Source organism: Hakea prostrata, chromosome 10 (assembly GCF_041222555.1).
Source record: "Hakea prostrata isolate BN-2017 chromosome 10, UWA_Hpros_2, whole genome shotgun sequence".
In the NCBI taxonomy this organism is placed as follows: domain Eukaryota; kingdom Viridiplantae; phylum Streptophyta; class Magnoliopsida; order Proteales; family Proteaceae; genus Hakea; species Hakea prostrata.
This window is the reverse complement of record NC_142609.1, coordinates 5,530,329-5,551,537: the sequence shown is the minus strand read 5'-3', so window position 1 is coordinate 5,551,537 and position 21,209 is coordinate 5,530,329. Positions and strand designations below refer to the sequence as shown.

General features: G+C 36.1%; 1 protein-coding gene across 1 annotated transcript in view; it reads right to left on the bottom strand.

The window, feature by feature from the left end:
• Positions 1-2,475: 2,475 nt before the first annotated feature.
• The window catches only part of LOC149001670 (Insulinase (Peptidase family M16) family protein), a 110,576-nt gene continuing 91,842 nt past the window's right edge, over positions 2,476-21,209 (bottom strand). Inside the window, exons 19-26 of the mRNA XM_089136292.1 lie at positions 8,670-8,774; positions 7,642-7,843; positions 7,316-7,524; positions 6,040-6,164; positions 5,890-5,941; positions 5,721-5,807; positions 4,260-4,382; positions 2,476-4,106 (exon numbers count right to left, since the gene is read on the bottom strand). Coding sequence (XP_088992418.1) covers positions 3,855-4,106; positions 4,260-4,382; positions 5,721-5,807; positions 5,890-5,941; positions 6,040-6,164; positions 7,316-7,524; positions 7,642-7,843; positions 8,670-8,774 — 1,155 coding nt within the window. The 3' untranslated portion in view covers positions 2,476-3,854. The remainder of the gene's footprint in view (positions 4,107-4,259; positions 4,383-5,720; positions 5,808-5,889; positions 5,942-6,039; positions 6,165-7,315; positions 7,525-7,641; positions 7,844-8,669; positions 8,775-21,209) is intronic.

The following is a 21,209-nucleotide window of genomic DNA, read 5'->3' as shown; positions in this document are numbered from 1 at the left end:
AGCGTAATTTTTGTGAATTCGCAAAGGTTTAGCGCTTTTATAGTAGGGATGAAATCTAGAGATTTCACCCAGTATCCGTAAATCTATACATTTATGTTTTTAGTGTAAACATATGAATCTCTAGATTTTATGAATCCAAAGATTTTCACAACCAAACGAAAATTTTGCATTCATGAATCTAGAGATTTCAAATCTTTAGATTCATGTAACCAAATAGGTCCTAAAAGACTTGTGACTCACCATTTTGTTTTGGGGAAAAAAATTCACATACAATTGACCTAGCCTCCTAAAACGTATTTGGTTCATCTCTTTTCAATAAAGTTATAAAATTCAACTACATATAATATTTTTATCCAACGACATATGTTAGATTTACTTTAGCCTTTGCATTAAAATATAATATGTCACTAATTCCAATAAGATATTTATCTTATTGGAAAAGTCCTCTAAGGAGAAAATCTGAACTCCCCTTGGAAGATAAAAAGTAGAGTTATTGAGGAAAATTAACTAGGAGCTTAATTGAATCCCTACTGTTCACTTTGTTTTTATTGGTTTTGAATCCCTTTCGATAAAAGTCTTTTCAAGTATTTTTTTTTTGGTTAAATTAACTTTTTGGTAATCAAATCTTTTCAAGTTTTGAAGGTCACGAAATTTTTGTTTTTATATAAATGTAGGAGATGCTTGATGCATGTTTCACGGGAATAGCTTGGCAGTTTCTTGAGGGATAAATTTATTTGTTTCCTGTGAAGTGGTGATGTGACAAACATTTCCAATATAATGTGTCAAATAAAGCCAGCTCTTATGTGTAAGTTGGCATAAGTTGGTCTAATATAAAATAGATTAAAAGTATTTGACTCAACTTTTAACTCATTGATTGATCAAATGCCCAACATTCAAGCATTGATGGACATTGAGAGAATTATTTGACTAAAATGCCCTCCTTAGTGCCTAAAATTAATGAGTCTGACACTAGACCAAATCTTGTTTTCGAAAGAATTCACATACACTTAACCTAAAACTCGCTTATTTATAATATCACGTCACCACCCTATCCTCTTTAGAATAACTTGAGATCCTCTACCCACGAAGATAAATGAATATGCTCTCCTCACACCCTTTCATCATATATTTTAAGAGAACTTCGTCTCTAATTTACGTTGTAGACGCTTAGAAGTAAATCTCCTTCCTAAGTGTCTAGTGGAGAGATGACTAATTTTCAGAGGAACATAATCCTCTATCTGCAGATCTGAATTCGTCTAAAATCAGTTCACTTGGAAGTTGAAAATAGAATTAAATAGGAGGTTGATTGTTTTTTTTGTTTTTTGGTAATAATAGGAGGTTGATTGTTGCATTAAGTGAATATGGGGAAGGTTCAATCAAGTCTCTGGGTGGTCAATCATATGATATAACCTAAGTAGGCATAGCATATCCTACAAAAAAAAAAAAAAATCAAAGTGCCTGGGTAAGCCCATATGATACCTCTCAACTCATTCTATCGATTAATTTTAATCATAATTGATGAATCAAAGGTAGGTTATGCATGACGAACTGCTTATGGCATAAGAAATCATCAAAGGGGAAGGTGGGGTTGTCTACACTACGAGTGTAAATGGATAACCGGAATCCATATCAATTTAACAATATCTGAATTCGTCGGATTACTAATAAAATGCGGATATAACATTCCCCTTTCTTACCGATGAAATTACTTGATTAAGTTACTTATTTAGATATTTTTTCTTCTTATTTTTTTAATTTTTTACTTGAAATATATTATGTGACTATTTTTCTAGATTTTCTACTAAAATAACTACAAAAGTTGTTAAATTCTTAAATTTCAAACCTAGCCTCACAAATAAAGTGGTAAAGATGTTAAAAAGTAGTCAAAAACTTGTATTCATGCACATTTGAAGAATCTACTAAAAAAAATAATTATCCGATTATCATTCGAATCCGCCAGAAAACCGATGGGATATTATCCAAATTCATCCAAAAACCAATAAAATATATTTGAATCCTCATATCCTGTCTTCTCCCCCATGCATAAGGTCTTACCTGGTCTTGTCACAATGATGAGATGAGTGATAAGGCATGTATTGCTTGCCTTAAGAATGTGGGGGGGGGGGGGGGGCGGGGCGCATTTCTTATGATAAAACAAAATATGTATAATAGTTCCTTATTATTCAATGTCCTTAAAAATTTAGGGTCATTGCTTTTTTGAATTTTCTTTTACCACAACTAGAGAAGAATCACGATGATAAAACTTCAAATGATAAGACATTGGAGTAAACCATTAAAACAACTTATTTGGTAAGTATATACTTGTAATGAACCCTATAAATTACTTATTAATTTACCTAATTTTTCTTATTCGTTTTTAAATTCCTTAAAAAACAGTCTACTTTTAAGTTGAAAGTAGAATTACAGAGGAAGATTAAATAGGAGCTTGATTGTAGCATTAAGTGAATATGGGGAAGGTTCAATCAAGTCTGCGGGTGGTTAATCATATAATACATCTAACCTAATTAGGCATAGCATAACATATCCTGACAAAAAATTAAAGTGCCTGGGTAAGCCCTTATGATACATTTCAACTCATTCTATCGATCAATTTTAATCCTAATTGATGAATCAAAGGTAGGCTCTACATGATGAACTGCCTATGGCATAAGAAATTAGGAAGGAGATGTAGCATCAAATTGTTACAAGGGAGCGGCACATATTTATTACAATACCATTCAAAGGGGAAGGTGGGGTTATCTATAGTACGGACGAAAATGGATAACAGGAATCCGCATCAATTTAACAATATCCCAATTTGTCTGATTACTAATAAAATACAGATATAGCATTCCCCTTTCTTACCGATTAGTATCGGTTCAATTAAATTACCTGATTAAGTTGCTTATTTAGATTTTTTTTCTTATTTTTATAATTTTTTACTTGAAATATGTTATGTAACTATTTTTCTAGATTTTCTACTAAAATAACCACAAAAGTTGTTAAGTTCTTAAATTCCAAACCTAGCCTCACAAATAAAGTGGTAAAGATGTTAAAAAGTAGTAAAAAACTTGTATTCATGCACATTTCAAAGAATCTATTAATAAAAAATAATTATCCGATTATCATCTGAATTTGCCAAAAAACCGATGGAATATTATCTGAATCCATCCAAAAACCAATAAGATATATTTGAATCCGTCTGAATATAATAGGATGTGGATATGACATTACCATTATCCGATCCGAATCTGAGCCGTTTACCCACCTACTCTATAGAGGGGTGCATGTAAAAAACTAAAATTCTCAAAGATTCACATGCTTTTTCAACTCAAATGGAATTTGTCAAGAAAATTTATCCAAGGACAGTTTCACTTTCATCTATCTATTCATGGCTGGTTAAGTCCCAGGTTGTTTAATAGTGGTTCAGACTGCAAACACTGTTGCCTCTGGTTAAAGTGAAGTGTGAATTAACATCTAACACATTCCTGGATAATAAATTACTCAGTTCACATTAGACAAACAGGACCAGTATTGAACAGATCAATGGAGGCTAAACTAAGTATGGAAGCAATTACGACAAATTAAATTCTACTTTTCAAAATAATGAAATTTGCAAGAATTGGATATTTTTTTTTTACATCTTTAGTAATAATCCCAGCAAAATATGCATGAGAAACTGTAAAAGTGATCACATGATTCAATACCTGTGTGGAAGATCTCCACCATCGCTTAGCACTCAATGACTTGTTTGGGCTTTTATTAATCAGTCTTTCAGCTACAATTCTGCTTAGCAAGCATTTGCCAGCTCCAAATGCTCTTGTCATTCTATACAAGAAGCTTGGGTGTAACATTTACAGTTTCATGTGACCAAGGCCAGCTTTGAAAGAACCATACAGAGGTCGCGATTTTCTGAAGGTGAAAATATCATCAATCCGAACATATGACAATTGACTCTGTTTGCTTTTTGCTTCTTTGCATTCAGCAGAATGTAAGGATCCATAAACTCGTACACTAAGAACCTTTCTCTGAGGTGCTCCCACTTTTATGTATTCATTGAAGAAGTTAACCAAATCCTGCTTGCTGAGCTGCTTTAATGCTGCAATCTGTTTATTGGAACAGGAAAACAGTGAATACCATCTGATTTTTTCTTAGGCACCTCGCATGTAGCGGGAAATAAAAAGTGCCCACAACGAGGAGATAATTTATTAAAGGTAAATATAAAGCATTCCGTGGCATTGATAATGATGGTTTCAAACCTCAGATTCCTTGCGATCAAACTTGAGGGTGCCATCAACAATTTCTCGCCAGTAAAATGAAGATTCCTCCCGCAAATTCTTATGCTTCTCCAGCTTCATATCGATTAGTGCATTGACATTGTCCTGTCGAAAACCAGTTTTAGTATCCAAAATTTTCAGGATATGTTGGATGCATTATTATAGATGGGCACAGATTTTGAGTGCGCAAGATAAGGACCATTCAGCACAACTGCCTAATAGCAGGTAGGTTATAAAACTTGTCAGCTTCACATCTTTATATTCAGTCAATATTAACAGTCCATATGTCTATGAAATGTTGAAGGAAAATTTATTGAAATGTTATTGGAACTACTGGAACTGTCAAAAAAATTAGGGAAAGCCTTGTAGGAACAATAATTCTATGGGCCACTAAATTTGATCCATGGCCATCCATTTGATTATTTCCCATCCATCCAACACCCAGGATGCCAACTATCACTTTACGTGATAGGTATGGACGCATGCACCGGGAAAGCCTTCTGGGTTTGTATGTGGCAGGGAATTTCCATTTCAGATTAGTGAATCTAGTTGAAACAAGAAATATACTTAAGGTACACAAAAGAAAGTATCAGTAAACATACTGGCAGCGAAAAACTTCTGTTAGAAGGGACAGAATGGGGAGAATTTAATTGAAGCCTTTCTTGCTCTTCTATCTTCTTAACCCCCGCTTTATTTTTTCTAGTTTTAGTCTCTTATTAACATGGTACAAAAACTGGATTATTAGAAACTCCTAGAACTGCTACAAAGTCAATACCATGCTCCTCTCTATCACTTGTTGTGTCCCAATTGATTCTGTCTTGGATAAAACAGCAACATTCTACTGGATGAGTACACACATAGCATATCCATTGTCTATACTAGTATATGGTAAACTCTCTATTCAGCCTTCTTGTTTTAAATTCTTCTCATGTAATATTATCAAACAATATAATAAGGGCGAATTCGGTGCCAAAGGCTGAAGCACAAGCAACCTTCTCCCTAAAAAAAAAAAAATTAAAAAAATTAAAAAAATAAAAAATTAAAAAAATTAAAAAAAAAAAATTAAAAAAAAAAAAATTAAAAAATAAAAAAAAAAAATAAAAAAAAAAAAATTAAAAAAATTAAAAAAATAATAAAATAAAAATCCTATGCGGTCTTACCCCCAACAATTTTTGCCAGGAGGCTGTTTCAATGCCTTGACCTTAGGGCTACAACTATGGTCCACCAACCATTGCACCAAGGCCCGCCCCTCATCAAACAATATAAAATTGCATGAAAAACATTAGGATGGTCATTTGTAGTGTAACAATGAAACTTCATGGTAAGCAGAAGATCTAACTGACATTCTTGTGCTGTTCAACCAAAGGGATGCCACACAAAGAAAAGAGGCAAAAGCTAGGTAGGTGAAAACTGGATAAAGAAGTCTAGAAATGAGAGTCTCACCTTGAATTCATCATTCGTCATTTCGTTAAGTTTGCTTTCGAACAATTTAAGAAACATCTCAACTCTCAAATCTATTTGTCCTGGATCCTACAAAGATCAATACATGAAGAGTGTTAGGTAACAACCTAAGGACAGATTGTTCGTATGCAGAGGCAGAGGCATCAGATACCTTTACTGTGGATTGGATTATAAACTGCACACCCCGGATACCAGAATCGTTCCTGTACTTCAAGCAATCTACTTAGTTATGCATGGATAACAAAATTCAATTTTTAGCTGGTGAACGGAAATTGGGTATAAAGTATAAACCCTCCCTTACCTTTGCATAAGCACAGTTATATACCCAAGCTGCTCAACTGATCTAAGCTGGTGGAAGGCTGGTTGCTTTGCAGCAAGTGCAAAAAGCTGGAGTTTGACATTCAATAGCAAATCATCTTGATGAACCTAAATATTGCAACAAGAAAGACAATCAAGATCAGTACGCAACTTTTTCTCCCATGGATGAATATGCCCTTAAAGAAAAATGAATGTATAGAAATAGTAAAAGAGCTTTCTTTTTAGGACTTCTTGAAACCAAACATTTTAGTGAATAACACAATTTCAGTGTTTTCAAACAAGATTGTTTTTACTACTCAAAATTTTTTTATTACTGAAAGCAAAATATACCATCACAAAAGGCACTATGACATTTGAAATCTCATGAGAACAAGAATATAGAGGACTACAAATGTCACAGTTGGAAAACCCATTTTTATTGCTTGAACATATATATACATTTAAAAGATGAGCAAGGGAGGTTGAAATTTTCCTGGCATTCATCGTGTTCCATACAAAAAATCTCATGAGAAAATGTTCCATAAAACTTGTGCATTTGCATGTAGACTATATTAAAAAGAAAAGGAAAAGAAGGGAAACAATCATGAATCAATCATTATTGGTTGTTGCAGCTCATCTGCCATTATATGTACCATGAGGTTCTCAATCTCTAAATGAGACAAGAATGCTAGACTTTTTTTGGTGAGAAGCTGTATTAGTACCATTGTTCATATACCCACCTCTCCTTTTCCCCTAAAATGCAACAGAAACCATTTTCCTTAAGAACAATGAGATATTTCACCTATAACATTCCCAGAAGAATCATACAAAACATAACAGCCAATAATACTCTTTTAAAACACAAACTTTTTAATGTTTCCAAATTTTTGTACCATATATGTATCTACCGAAAATAGAATCCGTATCCCTTGGGTTCAGGCTTCAACAGGCTAGAAGTGACATGCAGTTGTGCTCTAGTCAAGTTCAATGGTTCTATTATTAAATGTTCAAATGGGAACAAAAGTTTGCAAATGGGCTGGGACCTTGTATAGGACAGCTTCACCCCAAAAGAAAATAAAATGTAGGGCACTGATTGTTCTTTATTTGAATCAATGTTTTCTGAATGGTGATTTATTCACTATCATTCATGTCAACAACGAACGCGGGTTTCTGTTCTTGAACCGAAATGTTCCATTGTTATCTGACAAGTGACAACAAGACCTCTACCAAAGAACCATGAACATCCATTTCACCCGCCTACTTTTGTTTATTTTTTTTACCTGTATGTATTGAACAAGCGCAGAGTTCTCATTGCTTGGGTTTAGGCCTTCGATAGGGTAGAAGTGAGTCATGCCCGTTTCAAGCCTTGTAATTCTATTTGTTAAATGTTCAGATGGGAACAACGGATTGCATAGGGGAGTGGGGCCCTTGTAGAGAACATCTTCTACATGCTGGATCAGAAAGTCTGCTTCAGTTGGATCAATATTCCCTGACAAAGTGACAGTGGAAAAATTAAAATATTAGAATAAAAGCAATAAATACTGACACCCCCCCCCCCCCTCTTTCCTCTCTCCAAAAAAAAAGGAAGTTGGTAAATTTTCTGAACCTGCAACATAACATTCTAGGAAAGCCTTTGAAAGCATCATTGGTGCAAATTTTGCAAGATCACCAGCTTCAAGACGAGGAAGAACTTCAAGTTCTTCAATCCAAGGCCACATGTGATCCTCCAATATTAGTGAACAATAGTACATAGCCTGCTGATATGGTTGTTGGAACTTAAAATTTTGGTACTCCTTCATTACAGTTTCCTGCTTCGAAGTCAAAAGAACAAATGTTAGATACCTGACTTTCAGAGTAGACTCCTTGGAATCCAATTGTTCATCATGAGCATACAAAGAAATCCATCCATGAAACCACGGTACCACCATTCATCTATTTGGATATCATACACATACACCTACAGTCTTGTAAAAACCTTTTGAAGAAAGAAATGATAACGTATTTTGTTAAAACACCTTACTAACCCTAGCAAATTTATGACCTAGGGTTCAAAAGTCAAAACAGGGAAGTTCAAAAACTTGCTTCTACTCAGAATATTCATGAGTACAATCCATTTTTTGGGGGTCTAGAGGGAGAAGATATGCCCCAAGGATAAATAAGTTCCAAAAGGGGTAGCATGGTTTTGCATTGAGAAAGATTGATTATCTGCAGGGAAAAGTATATGCAGATCCTGCAGGACATATAGGCTTTCCATTAGTTTGTGCATTAACGTAACTGCATTATAGTTGTTGTTGGTGGCTTTATCATTTAAGTTAAACCATACTTGTCAAGGAGTTGCACTGGAAACATCTAGGTTCCAGGTGACCTCAGATTGCCTAGATATGAAGAAACTATGAGTTCAACACAATAAAAACCAGAACTATTTCAAAACTTTATATCAATTTCTCAACCATTCTACTCCATAACTTTAGAAGGAACGGAAGGGGGAAGAAAAGAATTCCATTGTCCAGAAAAAAACAAAACTTTACTGATGGATAAAGAATATTGAGATTTTTGGGGAAGAGTGAATAGGGGGGGTTTGTGAATTGGATGAAGTTAATATGGTTTCAGTAGCAAGAGAAACCAATTAATTACCTTAATCACAGCAAATCTGTCTTCTTTTACTTTAAACTGAGCAATTTTTCCAACAATGGTTTCCAATAAGATCCTCATTTTATGATTATAACCCACCACAACCACCTGGAAAAGAAAATAAATGTCAGCTCATATGAATTATTGACATTTCTTACCAAAATTAACAAAATAAAATGATTGACAATGCAAGTTTCAGATTCAGATCAGGAGCAAACTGACCAATCTTCCATTTATCATCTTCAACTAATCACTTTTCGGTGGACAAGATAATAATTTTGGACTCATTATGAAGGTTTTTCATTTAGTTTAAATCTGAATTGGCTACAGAGGAAGCAACCAGCTGGGGTTATGTTTCATTTATTTATAATTATTATTATGTTTTCTTTACTGAACAGTGGGGGGTGTGGGAGGCAATGAGCTTTAACCATTAACAAATCATAAGGATTATATTTTCAAGAAGACAAAAAGAATTTCATATAAAATTTCACAGGTTTCAGTTCTTTCAAAGGAAGTTACTAAGAAAGTTTCTTATATTCAACTCTGACAACAATAGGTCTGCCATGACAAGGATTTCCCTAGGGTGACTTTGAAAAAGAGATGGCCATTCAAGGAATTGGTTTATCTAAAGATTCCAGTAACATATTCTATTTGGATTAACCCATCAAAGACATCTCTGATAGTCAAAACCATATGAAATTTTTGAGATTTGTGCAAGTTATGGAGATATTGCCTTGGTGAGTAAGTCTTGGAGTTGTTGCCTTGGTGCACAAGTTTTGGAGCTGCAGCCTGGAGTTTCCTTTTTGGATACTTTCTATATTCTTTTTGTTTCTATTTTAGTTGCTTTCTATTTTTCTTATTGCTTGGTTGACAAGTAATCTTCCTAAGATGGTTTCCTTTTTAGTAGATTTGGGAGATTCAGTGTAATATGTAATTTTCTGCGGTAACTCAGTTTAGGAAACTTTCCTAAACTAAGACTTAATTTTATATTATAAAAAAGTACCAGGGGAGAACCAAACATACACATGCAAGCTCTCTCCCTAGGCTTCTTCTTCTTCTTCTTCTTTTTTTTTCCTCTCTCTCTCTTCTCCTTCATCTTCAATCCTCTTCTATTCTTCTTCTTTATAAATTTCTTCAGTCCCTAGGCTGATTAGAGGTGCTGAAATTCTAACATAGTATTAAAACAAGTTTAATCAGCCTAGGGACTGCTTCTTCTCTCTCAATATTCTTTATTTTCATCATTCGACCTGGTGTGCAGCCGCCCCTTGCTGCATTAATAATATGTTAGATCATTTTCACAATTCATGAAGTGATCTACATACCTACTATTACCACTACTGCAGAATCCATAACTTAGCAAAGTTTTTGGACGTAGAAGACCCTTTAACCTGATACAGTTCTTCACTAGCCTGAACATCTATTTTGCTTCCATTCAGTTTTGTTTTACTTCTCTAGACTGCATTTATTGTCTGGACGAAATTTGTTTCATGTGATTTCTTCAACTACTACCATTCTTCAATTGGTTTTATGTCCGAAAAATACTACCGATACCGTATTTGATTTTGCTGCAAGATATACCACTGGTTCGCCTTTTTTATTGAATTTTTCTACTTTGAAAAATTCTGCTGATGGTGTTGAGAATTGTGCTGCCTTGGTGCTCAAGTTATTGAGTTTATAATTCTAGAGAAGGCGATTTGGTTCATAAGTTTTGTAGAATTGAGTTACACACTTTCCTTTCTTGGAAAAGGTTCCTTGGTGATCAAGGTTTAGGAGAATTAGAAAGCATAGTTTCTATTTTCATGTACTTTCCTTATTGGTTTTTTCTATTTTGGACAGATTCATGAGTCTATGAGATGTGCTTATTATTTCATTTTTTTAGAGGGCAAGATGGTTTCCTTCTCAAGTTGTAACCTAGACAAATGAGGTCTAAAAATAAGAGACTGCAATTCTAGGAGTTCTAAGCTAGAATCACAGCCCACTGTTGCTTGGGGGGGGGGGGGGAGGCTGACTAGAAACAGAGCAGCAACAAGTTTTATTAAAATCAATACACCTTTAGAATCCAAGTAACTTAAAAGTTGTAAACAAAAGGTAAAGAGTTCAAATATGATGTTCCAGTTCCAATAAAATCAGTGTAAAACCTCAGACATTAAATCAAATCATAAAGAAGTTCAGAAATTAGGTGTAGGATTCTAAGAGAACTAGATTGTAGAACTTGCAAAAATTTAAAGTGAATGATGATGGGCTGTAGGTAAAGACTGCTGAAGGTTTCTCCAACTCAAAAGATATGGTAATGGTTCCCAAATTAGAAAACAGGATTATGCAAGCCTAACCGGCCACTTATTGGGACTAAACTTGGACCAAATGGAGGTCTAGCGGAGCTGATAACTAACTGGAAACGGGGTTATTCTTCTGGTGATGGAATATTATATCAATGATCATTAGTTCTGCAATAATTTGCTCTAAGTTAATTTGCCACTTTTTGGATCTAGGACATACTACTGGTTATCGCTTTTCCTCAATTCCTCTGATATTGGTTGGTGCTTCCCTTACTACTAAGTGGTCTACTTCTTTTACTATTGCCCCGTTTGAATTGATGTAGGTGGTTCATATTTTTCGACTGTGATGATTGTTAGTTCTTGCACTTGGATTCATCAAGTAACATGGTTCCTTCAAGTACCCAAGTCCTTCCTTAGTTTAGACTTTGAGATACTGGTAATTTGCCATCATTCTTTGTCCACATGTAGTGCTGTATGTGAGGGGGAGCTTGGAGCCTTAGTTTATATCTACTCAAGTCTTTTGAAGAGTATTATTTGTAAATATCTTTTATCCTCCTAAGAAGGTATTCTACAGCAACACCTATCTACTTGGTTAAGTCCATAGTAACCTATGCTATCTTTATCTACCTACTTGGTTTGTAGTAACCTATACTACTTTAACCTACCTACTTGATCTGTAGTAAGCTATACTACCTTAATTTACCTAATTGGTCCGTAATAACCCATATTAATTTTACCTACATACTTGGTCTGCAATAACCTATACTACATTAGTCTAGCTCCTTGGTCCGTAGTAACCCATACTACCTTATCTACTTGGTCCACAATAACGTATATTGCCATTTACCTACCCATATGTTTGCAAAGGTTATGTGTGGACATTGGAGCTACAATTTTTATCCATTAGTGTGGAGATTCCTCCCTACTATTGGCATTATTTGGATAGTGCCTTTGATGCTATTATAGATTTGTTTGTCTTAAATATTACTGATTGTTTTCATTATTAGATGGTTCCTTTGACATGAGGAATTAAATATATATATTTTTAATTTATTATTATTATTATTATTATTATTATTATTATTATTATTATTTTAAGTCAATGTTGATTATCTTTTGGATGAAGTTCTCTCAGTGTTTATTGGTATCTACTATTGCTATTTTTGTTCGAGATGATAGAGCTTTAATATATGTTCCTGTTATTTTAAGATTGGACTTGACTTTCAAGTTTATTCTTTTATGCCCAAGTTAGAGTTTTCTTTGTACATACTCCAGTTTGAGGGGGAGTGTTGAGATTTGCACAAGTTATAGAGATGTTGCCTTGGTGCACAAGTTTTGGAACTGCAGCTTGGAGTTTCCTTTTTGGATACTTTCTATTTTCCTTTTGTTTCTATTTTAGTTGCTTTCTATTTTCTCACTGCTTGGTTGACAAGTAATCTTCCTAGGATAGTTTCCTTTTAGTAGATTTGGGAGATTCAATACAATATGTAATTTTCTTTTTTGCTATAACTCAGTAGGAAACTTTTCCAAACTAAGACTTGATTTTAATAAATAAAGTACCAAGAGAGCCAAACATACAAATACAAGCTTTCTCCTTTTCTCTTCTAGTTCATCTTCTTCAGTCTTCTTTCTAAATTTCTTTTCAGTCCCTAGGTTGATTAGAGGTGTGAAATTCTAACAGTTATAAAGGTTGCCATAGAAGATTGTGCATAACTTGAGAGCAGTCCAACTTTTGGAAGCCTAGTTTTGGAAAAGAAAAAGAAGAAACCCTTCTTAGCTGATTAGAAGAGAAAAGGAAAGAAATAATGAGTAAATACTTGGGGAGGGGCAAATACTGGGTTCTGTAAAAATGTCACAATGATTTCTTTTTTGGTAATCATGTCAACAAGCTAATTGGTATGAGTGGAAGGAGTAATGAATTTCTTCTCTAGGACAGCATCTTGGAGAAAATGATAGTCAAATTTAATGTGCTTGGTGTGCTTGTGAAAAAAAAGGATTACTTCCAAGTAGATAGCTGCTTGATTGTTACTAAGAAATTGGAAAGCCCAATCAAGAAGAAAGGGGTGCACTCACGAAGGTCTGAGATCACATTTCGTCTCGGCATCTTGGTAGGGTTGAGACCACCAAGATACCGAGATTTATGCCCAATCTCGCTGAAACCTGGTAAAAAGTCTGCCAGGTTTGGTGGTATGTTTCGGTGGGTTTTATGCATTTTTTTTTGGGGGTCTGGTTCTTCTTTGATAGCCTATTTTAAGGCAGATAAACACAAATCCAGGGTCAGTTATTAAGAAACAACCCACAATGGTCTCTTAGATTTAGACTCATGCTTGGTTGTGTAGGGTCCAAATTAAATGTATTTTCACATATCTAAACATACTTGGAAGTATAGTTGACATAAATGATAGTAATTTCAATTTATGATGAAGTAAAATGTTAAACCTATATTAAATATTGCATGACACATAACTAAAACGTACTCATATACATCATCAATGGTTAAATATCAAATAAATTTATGTGCAAAGTGTGCAAAAATAAGAGATTAGATAACTGTTATTAATAGGAAACATTAAACCAAAGAAATCCCTCACAATTATAGACTAATAGAAGCCGCTATCTCAGCGTTGCTCAACCCCACCATAAGTCCATTAGACTCAATGAGCATTATGCTCTGATTGTGACACATAGGAATCCCATATCATAGGCTCCAAGAAGATCTAAACATAATTTGACACCACAGACATGTATGTCGCACCATTAACATACTGAAGGTAACCCATCCTCGATATATAGGTCACCAAACTATGATGTACTGGCACCAAGTACCCATTAATCCACCATCATACAAATCATTCAGTGCCGTTGGGAGCATGTGTGGGTATGGTGGCTGGTGTCTTGGGTAGGAGAACATGTCATTGACAAACAAGGATCCAATACCACCATATTGTGAGTGCTATCAAAACTAGAATATGATGGAGCATGCATATGCTTCCCACAAATGACTAGTAATGCGAGTGGGAGCTATAGCCACCATTAATGTCTTTATAGGCCTTAATATACGCTATCTGAGAAGAACTAGTGCCAAAAAATGCATAAATCCATCAAAACATATCACCAAACCTAAAAGATTTTTATACCAAGTCTTGACGAGATTTTGAACCAAATCTTAAGATATTGGTGGTCTTGAGCCCATTGAGACCTCAACATGAAACGGAATTTCAAACAATTCTTGTGGTTCAATTGGCTTGACCAGTTTGGCCATCCATACCACAACAATAAAATTTTCTTGTACAAAACTTGGTTGTGTGCAATGATGCAGTGGGTATTCTTGTTGTTGCTGTTGTTTCTGTGTATTGAAGACTAATACAATTAAAAACAAGGATTTTGCATTAACGGGCCAAAAGAGATGTCTTGTGCCAACCAAGTGAGAATTCATGGTAATCCCCCTTTTTAGGGGCCTTCAGAATTACTTTGCGAGACACTATGGATCATGGTTTGAGAACTTGATCTAGCGAGCCATCTTGATCATGGTAGAAGATCTCGCTCTCGAGAGAGATCTCGCCACCTTGAAAAAGAGAGATCTCGACCATCTCGGTGAGACCTCGGTCGAGATATACAATTTTTTGGCGTCAACTCGGTGGCCCATCTCAGTGGGTTTTAGGGTTCCAATTGGGTTGAAACTTCGTATTTAACTTATTTAAGGCTTTTTGAACACGTTGGTGGTCTTGGATTTGTCAGAAACAACCCTATGTATGATTTCTAAGTCTACCCATAGTGTGAAACCGAAATGTAGTAGGATTAGGGAATGCAATTTTATACAACATGTAATATAGAACCTTTAAAGCATATAAATGAAAAGCAAGTATATCAAATGCATCAACTAACTTAAATGTTATCAAAATTCCATCCATATGAGTATCACAATCTCAATTTTCAAGAATAAAATAATTATACAACCATTAGAAGTTATATATAAGTCATTAAATCATAAATTCATAAGACAAGTAGAGAATGATTGATCGTCCTTGTTGTAGATGTGCTAAGAGTAGTTGCAAGTGAAAATTCAGCCAAAATCCACAAAAAAAAAAGCAAAAATTAAGAGTTCCAGCGAGATCCAGGGCGAAATATGGCGAGATATAGCAAGATATGGTGAGATCTCGAGCGAGATATCCCAACTCGCAGATTTCGACCTCCATCTCATCTCGCCAAGGTGAAAAAACGAGATATCTCGCGAGATCTCGGCAAGATCTCGCGAGATCTCCCACCATGCATGGGCCAATAACTGAGCTTGGCGAGTTGGGGAATTTCCCCCTGATTTGATGGCCCAACTCGATGACTTGTAAGGGTCCTTTGGGGCTAAGATCTGCTGCCCTGCCTATTTAGGCTTTTTAAACATAGTCGTGGCACTACAATGAAAACAATTGTATATGTGAGAGGGTTAGATTGGGCTGAAACTTGGTATTTAGCCTATTTAAGGCCTTCTATACATAGTGGTGACCTAAATTTGTGAAAAAAAAGGGTGTATATATGAGTTCCAACTCGACCCTAACTTTAAAATTGAAATGTTGAAGGAATGAACATGCAGACTTATAAACATGAAACACAACCATTAATTGCTATAAATGAAAAAACTAAAGTTTTAAGTGATAACCCACATAAAACATGTTCAATTCTTCACAATTCCACATTATGACATCACAACATCACGAGATTACAAGGCCACAAGTATCATGAGTATAAGGATGAAATGAAATCAATGACTAAGTGACTTAGCAGCTCCTCCTCCAACTCCTGCTCCACAACACCAACACTAGCTTCATTGTCTCCTCCAGCCATAGGTCTTGCAGGTCCTCTTACGTAGTTCAGCAAACTCCATCAAGTTGTCAAGAATAGCATTCCTCACAAGAGGTGCAGTCATGGTATGAAAAATCACCGCAACTTGGCGATATTTCGGTGTGTCAGTACATGGCAACATGAGACAGGAGCGAAATTGAGTAATTGACATTCCAAAATGTTGGGGATACATCACCAAAACAGGGGCGATATATCACTGAAAAGTTGATATTTCGACCAGTGGGCGATATATTGCCAGGAGGCCATTTTATCGCCAATTTATTGCCTTTAAAGCAAATGTTGTTGACATTTCACCCACATTCGGGTGAAATTTCATTCTTCCTTTTAGAGCTTCTCTCTTCAAGGTTTTGGTGATAATTGCTATTTTTCTATCAATCTTCAACATCTAGGGGTGGTCTGTGCTTGATTCTTGCCGGCAATCGTGTGCATCGCATCGATCAAGTGGCATTTAGCTCGATTCTTGGAGATCTTCATCTTAGATATAACCACTATTCTCCAAACTTATTTTTCACAAAATGAAAGCTATTGTCAGATGGGTACAAATTTATAGTATGTTGATCGTGGACTGGTCTACGAACTTACGCCATCGGATTTTTTTTTTCGCAAAGTAATTTATTTATTTATTTTTACACATAAAAAATTGTCTTTTCTTACACTAAAAATGCAGCAAATTTGCATCATATGTCTTGCGATGAGCACATTTATGTGTGAAATCTTAGGGCATAAAGCATGCATTTTACACACTTAGAGTGAAGCTACCTTGGGTTTTATGTTGTTTTTGAAGATTTTAGGACTTTTCAAGATTTAAGCAAATATTTGGAGTTTTGGGTATGAATCATGCAATTTTACATGTCAAGAGGTCCGTTCAAATTCTCAAATGCGAAAATGGGCCTGATCTAGAGCATGATGGGCTAGAGATGTGGTTATGGGCCAACTCCGAAATATTTAAGAGATAAAGAAGGCATATTTGATCTACGGCTGAGATTATAAATTATCAATCAAATCTACAGAGATATTATTGAGAGAGTCCAAATGGAGAAAAGAGTCCTTGCATACCTCAATATCTTATTTCCTATTTGTGATTTTATAAAATCCCGTTTTTGAATGTCTCTGTTCAATTTCGATCAAGCCCTTTATTGAACGGTCATCCGGTGTCCGATCGAGCTGATTTTTGGAGGAGAGCTTCACGACTTCTTAATCCTCAAATCCAATGGTGGAATTGCGCATTTGATCTCTCTAAGTCAGTCCGATTAGTACGTCAAAACCCTAATTGGTTGAGTCAGATAGGAACCCTAAGTTCGATTCAAATTCTGTCAAGATTCATATCCCATGTAAACTCTATAAAAGGAGAGCATACTCCATCAAGGGAGAACGTTTTTTAGAGCTTAGTTGAAGCATTCTTTCTTTTCTCTTGAGTTTATTTAGGCTTTCTCTAGTTTTCTTTGCTTGCTTTTGTGAGATTCTAATTTCTAGATTGAATGTTTAGGTTTAATTTTTCTATGTAATGTAATGCAATTTCAAGTTCAAGATCAAGTTCAAGTTTCAAGTTTCAAGATTTGTTTTTCTCTGGGTCTAGCAATTGCAGATCATTCTAGATCTAGATCTGGTTGTTAGGATTGGTTGAGATTGGAATCGTTTGTTCAATTCTTTTTTTTTGTTTGAAGTTCAAAGATGCAAGTAAGTAACATTCTTCAATAATCTTCTCTCCCCCCCTCCATTCCCGCTTCTATCTACCCCTCAATATTCTTAATTTAGGATTTACTTTCAGCATTTATTTATTGTTCTCCCTTCTTTATTGCTTTGATTATTTATTTCTGCAATTTTTTTCTCTAATATCCGTTCTCCCGATCGGTGGACTGTAAGCTACGACAAAGGGTCCACGGTCAAAGTCATTATAACGGTCAAAGTCATTATAATTATACTCCCCTTCCCTAGATCCAGAGCTGACACTCGGATCACTTCCCTTTTATTTTTATTTATTTATTATTCGCATTTTTTTCTGCCCTTATTAATTATGCATTGGTTATGTTTGCTTTATTTTTCGTCTCAATTCAATAGCATTAGATGTATGAATTAAGACCGTTCGTTTAGTTTAATTAAGTAATTAACAAATTTGAATCATTGCACTCTCGCATTATCATTAAGAAGTTAATTCTAAAGTGACATATCTCCTTGAGATTGACCCGTTAGCTACACGATACCGTGCGCTTGCGGTTATTTTTAATTTCAAAAACATGTATGGTGATAGAATAAATATATGTAAGACTCTATAAGCCGATCTACGATTTCACAGAGTCAAAATATTTTCCCACCCAACGAATAATTATTTTAATTTTCAAAAATTATTGCTTATAGCAAATATAAATAGTCAAGGAAAAAAGGTTTTGAACAATAGAAAATTGTGGAATAACTATGTATGCGTCTTTGAAGTGCTGCCCATGTGGTTTTTCCCAGTTTTCAGTTTTGGTATGGGTAGCCTATTTTATAGCTGAAATTTATATATATATATATATATATGGGTAGGCAAAAAATTGCTAGTTGTACATGGTTGTTTCTTTGTCTAGAGAAAATTATTTTAGGTGTTATTAAGTGACTTATGTAATCCTTTTGGATGCAATAGTTATCATATCTTCTGGTGGGCATCAAAGGGGAGGTGGTTCACAGGTTGGACAATAGAGACCGCCAATAAGAAGGGTTGACTGTGAATGGCAGTATTGTGTGGCCATTGATGGAAACAAGAGAAACACAATGTAATTTATGTGGAAAGAAGTTAAATTCAAGTGGCATTAGCAGGTTCAAGGCACACAAAGCGGGAGTTCGAAGAATGTGGCCACATGCACTGAGGCCAATGTAAAGGTAGTGAAGGCAATTATGGAGATAGAGAGAGGGAAGGGGAAGAAGAAAGAAGAGAAGATGAGAGTGGATAAAACACTTGATGAAGCAGTGTCGGGACCTTCAACACACAGGGTTGATTTGGATTCTGATGAGGATGTTGAACCCGCTGATGTGGGCAGAGAGCTGGAGGAGAGGGAGTTATGGCAGGCGATGGCAGATAGTAGGGCATCACACCATCAGAAGCAAGAGAGGGCTCAAGCTTAAGCTGGTCCCTCTAGGGTTGGAGCATCTCAACCAAGGGGGAGGGGTGGTATTGATGGCATGTTTAGCAGATTACAGAGTCAAAAGGGTCACTCCTCCAGCAGATCCAGCACTAGGTGATTATCCATGCTGTCAGGACCCGATCCTAGAAAAGGATCTTTAAGTTTTTAGGAAGAAGGGGGCCAAGCAGCCCAAGATAACAAGTGCATTGAAGAGTATGGTAAAAATGTTAAAAGTGCACTAGCAAAGTGGATGCTTTATAGTTCCATTTAGCAAACAAAGCTCAAGGACCATACTACAAGCACATGATAGATACTATTGCTGAGGCAAGTCCTAGAAATGAGGGCTCCACCCCTAAAGAGGTGATGACCACCTACGTTACATAGGAGGAGGAGCTACAACAATACACCAAGGGTATGAGACCCTTCTTTAGATACTTATGGATGCACCATTATGTCTGATGGATGGACTAGTCAGACAAGAAAGCCCATCATCAATTTCATGGTGTATTGTAATAGGAGGACAGTATTCTTGAGATCCAAGGATGCTACCAGTAATGTAGAAGACCACAGATATATCATTGGTCTTCTACAGGATGTGGTGGATGAGGTGGGCAAGAAGAATGTAGTGTAGAATGTCACAGACAATGGCTCCAGCTTCAAGAAGGCGGGTGAGGTACTGAGGTGTTGATGAATTCAACTGAGTCTGATCTTTTTTGGACACACAGTGCAGCCATTATTTCATTTTACAAATTATTACATCATCTATTACGTACTAAATACTAGCTTAATGTGTGTGTTATCATTCGGGACCCCGGACAAGTGCGAGGCACAGGGCACCATCTCATCTAAGGATTTATAGAGAAATGTGGGGGTTGTGTTGTCTATCTTGGAGCCCATCATTAAGGCCTTGCATATGGTGGACTCCTCTTGAGGGGGCCCATTATGCCCCACCTGTATGCAACCATTAAGCATATGAAGGTTGCCATACAAAAAGCAAACCCCAAAGGCTACCAAGGCAACTTGAGGATTGATGATAAATGACGGACCGATTATATTATGCATCTGCTCCATCAGGCTGGTAAGAAATTATCGTGGGTTGTTGGCTTGTAGGTATTGGTAATTCATTCAATCCTAACTCAAACTGTCAGTTAGTCAACTATGCATCCTACTATCTCAACCCCAAATATCACTATAGCAAACAATTGGGGTTGGAGATAGCCCTGCTCAATTCCGTTATGTAGGTGATTACAAAGTTGGGGCTGGACTTGATGGTCCTATAATTTTGTGACAACGAGGTCCTATAGCAAGGATTTCAGACATAGAACTTGCATTTGATTTTTTAAAAGAATTTAACTAACCATCATTACAAATGATTGTAGATAAAGCTATTTAGGGACTCATTTGGGTCCTTCAGTGAGATGCTACTATTAGGGGACAAGAAAACATGGATCCAGATTAAATGCACATATCTTACAACTAAGTGGATTATATGTTAAGTATTAAACTATTAAATTAATGTTTTTATGATAATGCAGCTGAGTAGTGGGTTCTTTATGGTAAAAGGGCAACAAATCTTGGGAGACTGGCGATCAAAATCCTCTCCCAGACTTGCTTTGCCTCTGGGCACAAGAGGAGCTGGAGTGCATTTAGCACGATCCACTCCAAGAGGAGGCACATGTCGGGGAGCCAACGCCTGATCTAGTGTTTTGCAGTTACAACATGAAGTTGAAGATACAACATGCTAGGGAACAGGCTGACGGTAAATGGTTGGAAATTGTCCTCGATGATATCTTTAAGTTTGATGCAGAGGATCAGGATCCCCTCACTAAGTGATTGATGGACAAGCCAGTGTTGGACTAGCCTTGAGGAAGGCTTGACCTAGAGCTTGCTCGAAATGTACATGATTTTATGGCATCTCTGGATGGCAACCACATGCACAAGAGGCATTGGTATTGTGGATGAGGATTGGATTACGACACCTAGCATGCACAACAACGATCCAGATGACACGCTCCTAGTCCGAGTTAGAGGCATTTTATTGATTGGTGATGATGATAGTGGTAGTGATGATGAGGATCATGAGGCTGGAGGTGATGGGGATGATGATGATGGTCATAGTGGTGGAGGACTTCAAAAGCATTTACTTGTTCCATTGCCAAAGATACAGCTGCCCCCCTCCAAGAAATTCATTAGAGAGTCTCACTTCACACATGCCACCTAGGTTCAGGATCACGGTGGTGAGGGGCATCGTGGTCATACTATGACTTACAACCAAAAGGGGAATGGCCAGGGGAAGCAACATAGACCTGGTTATG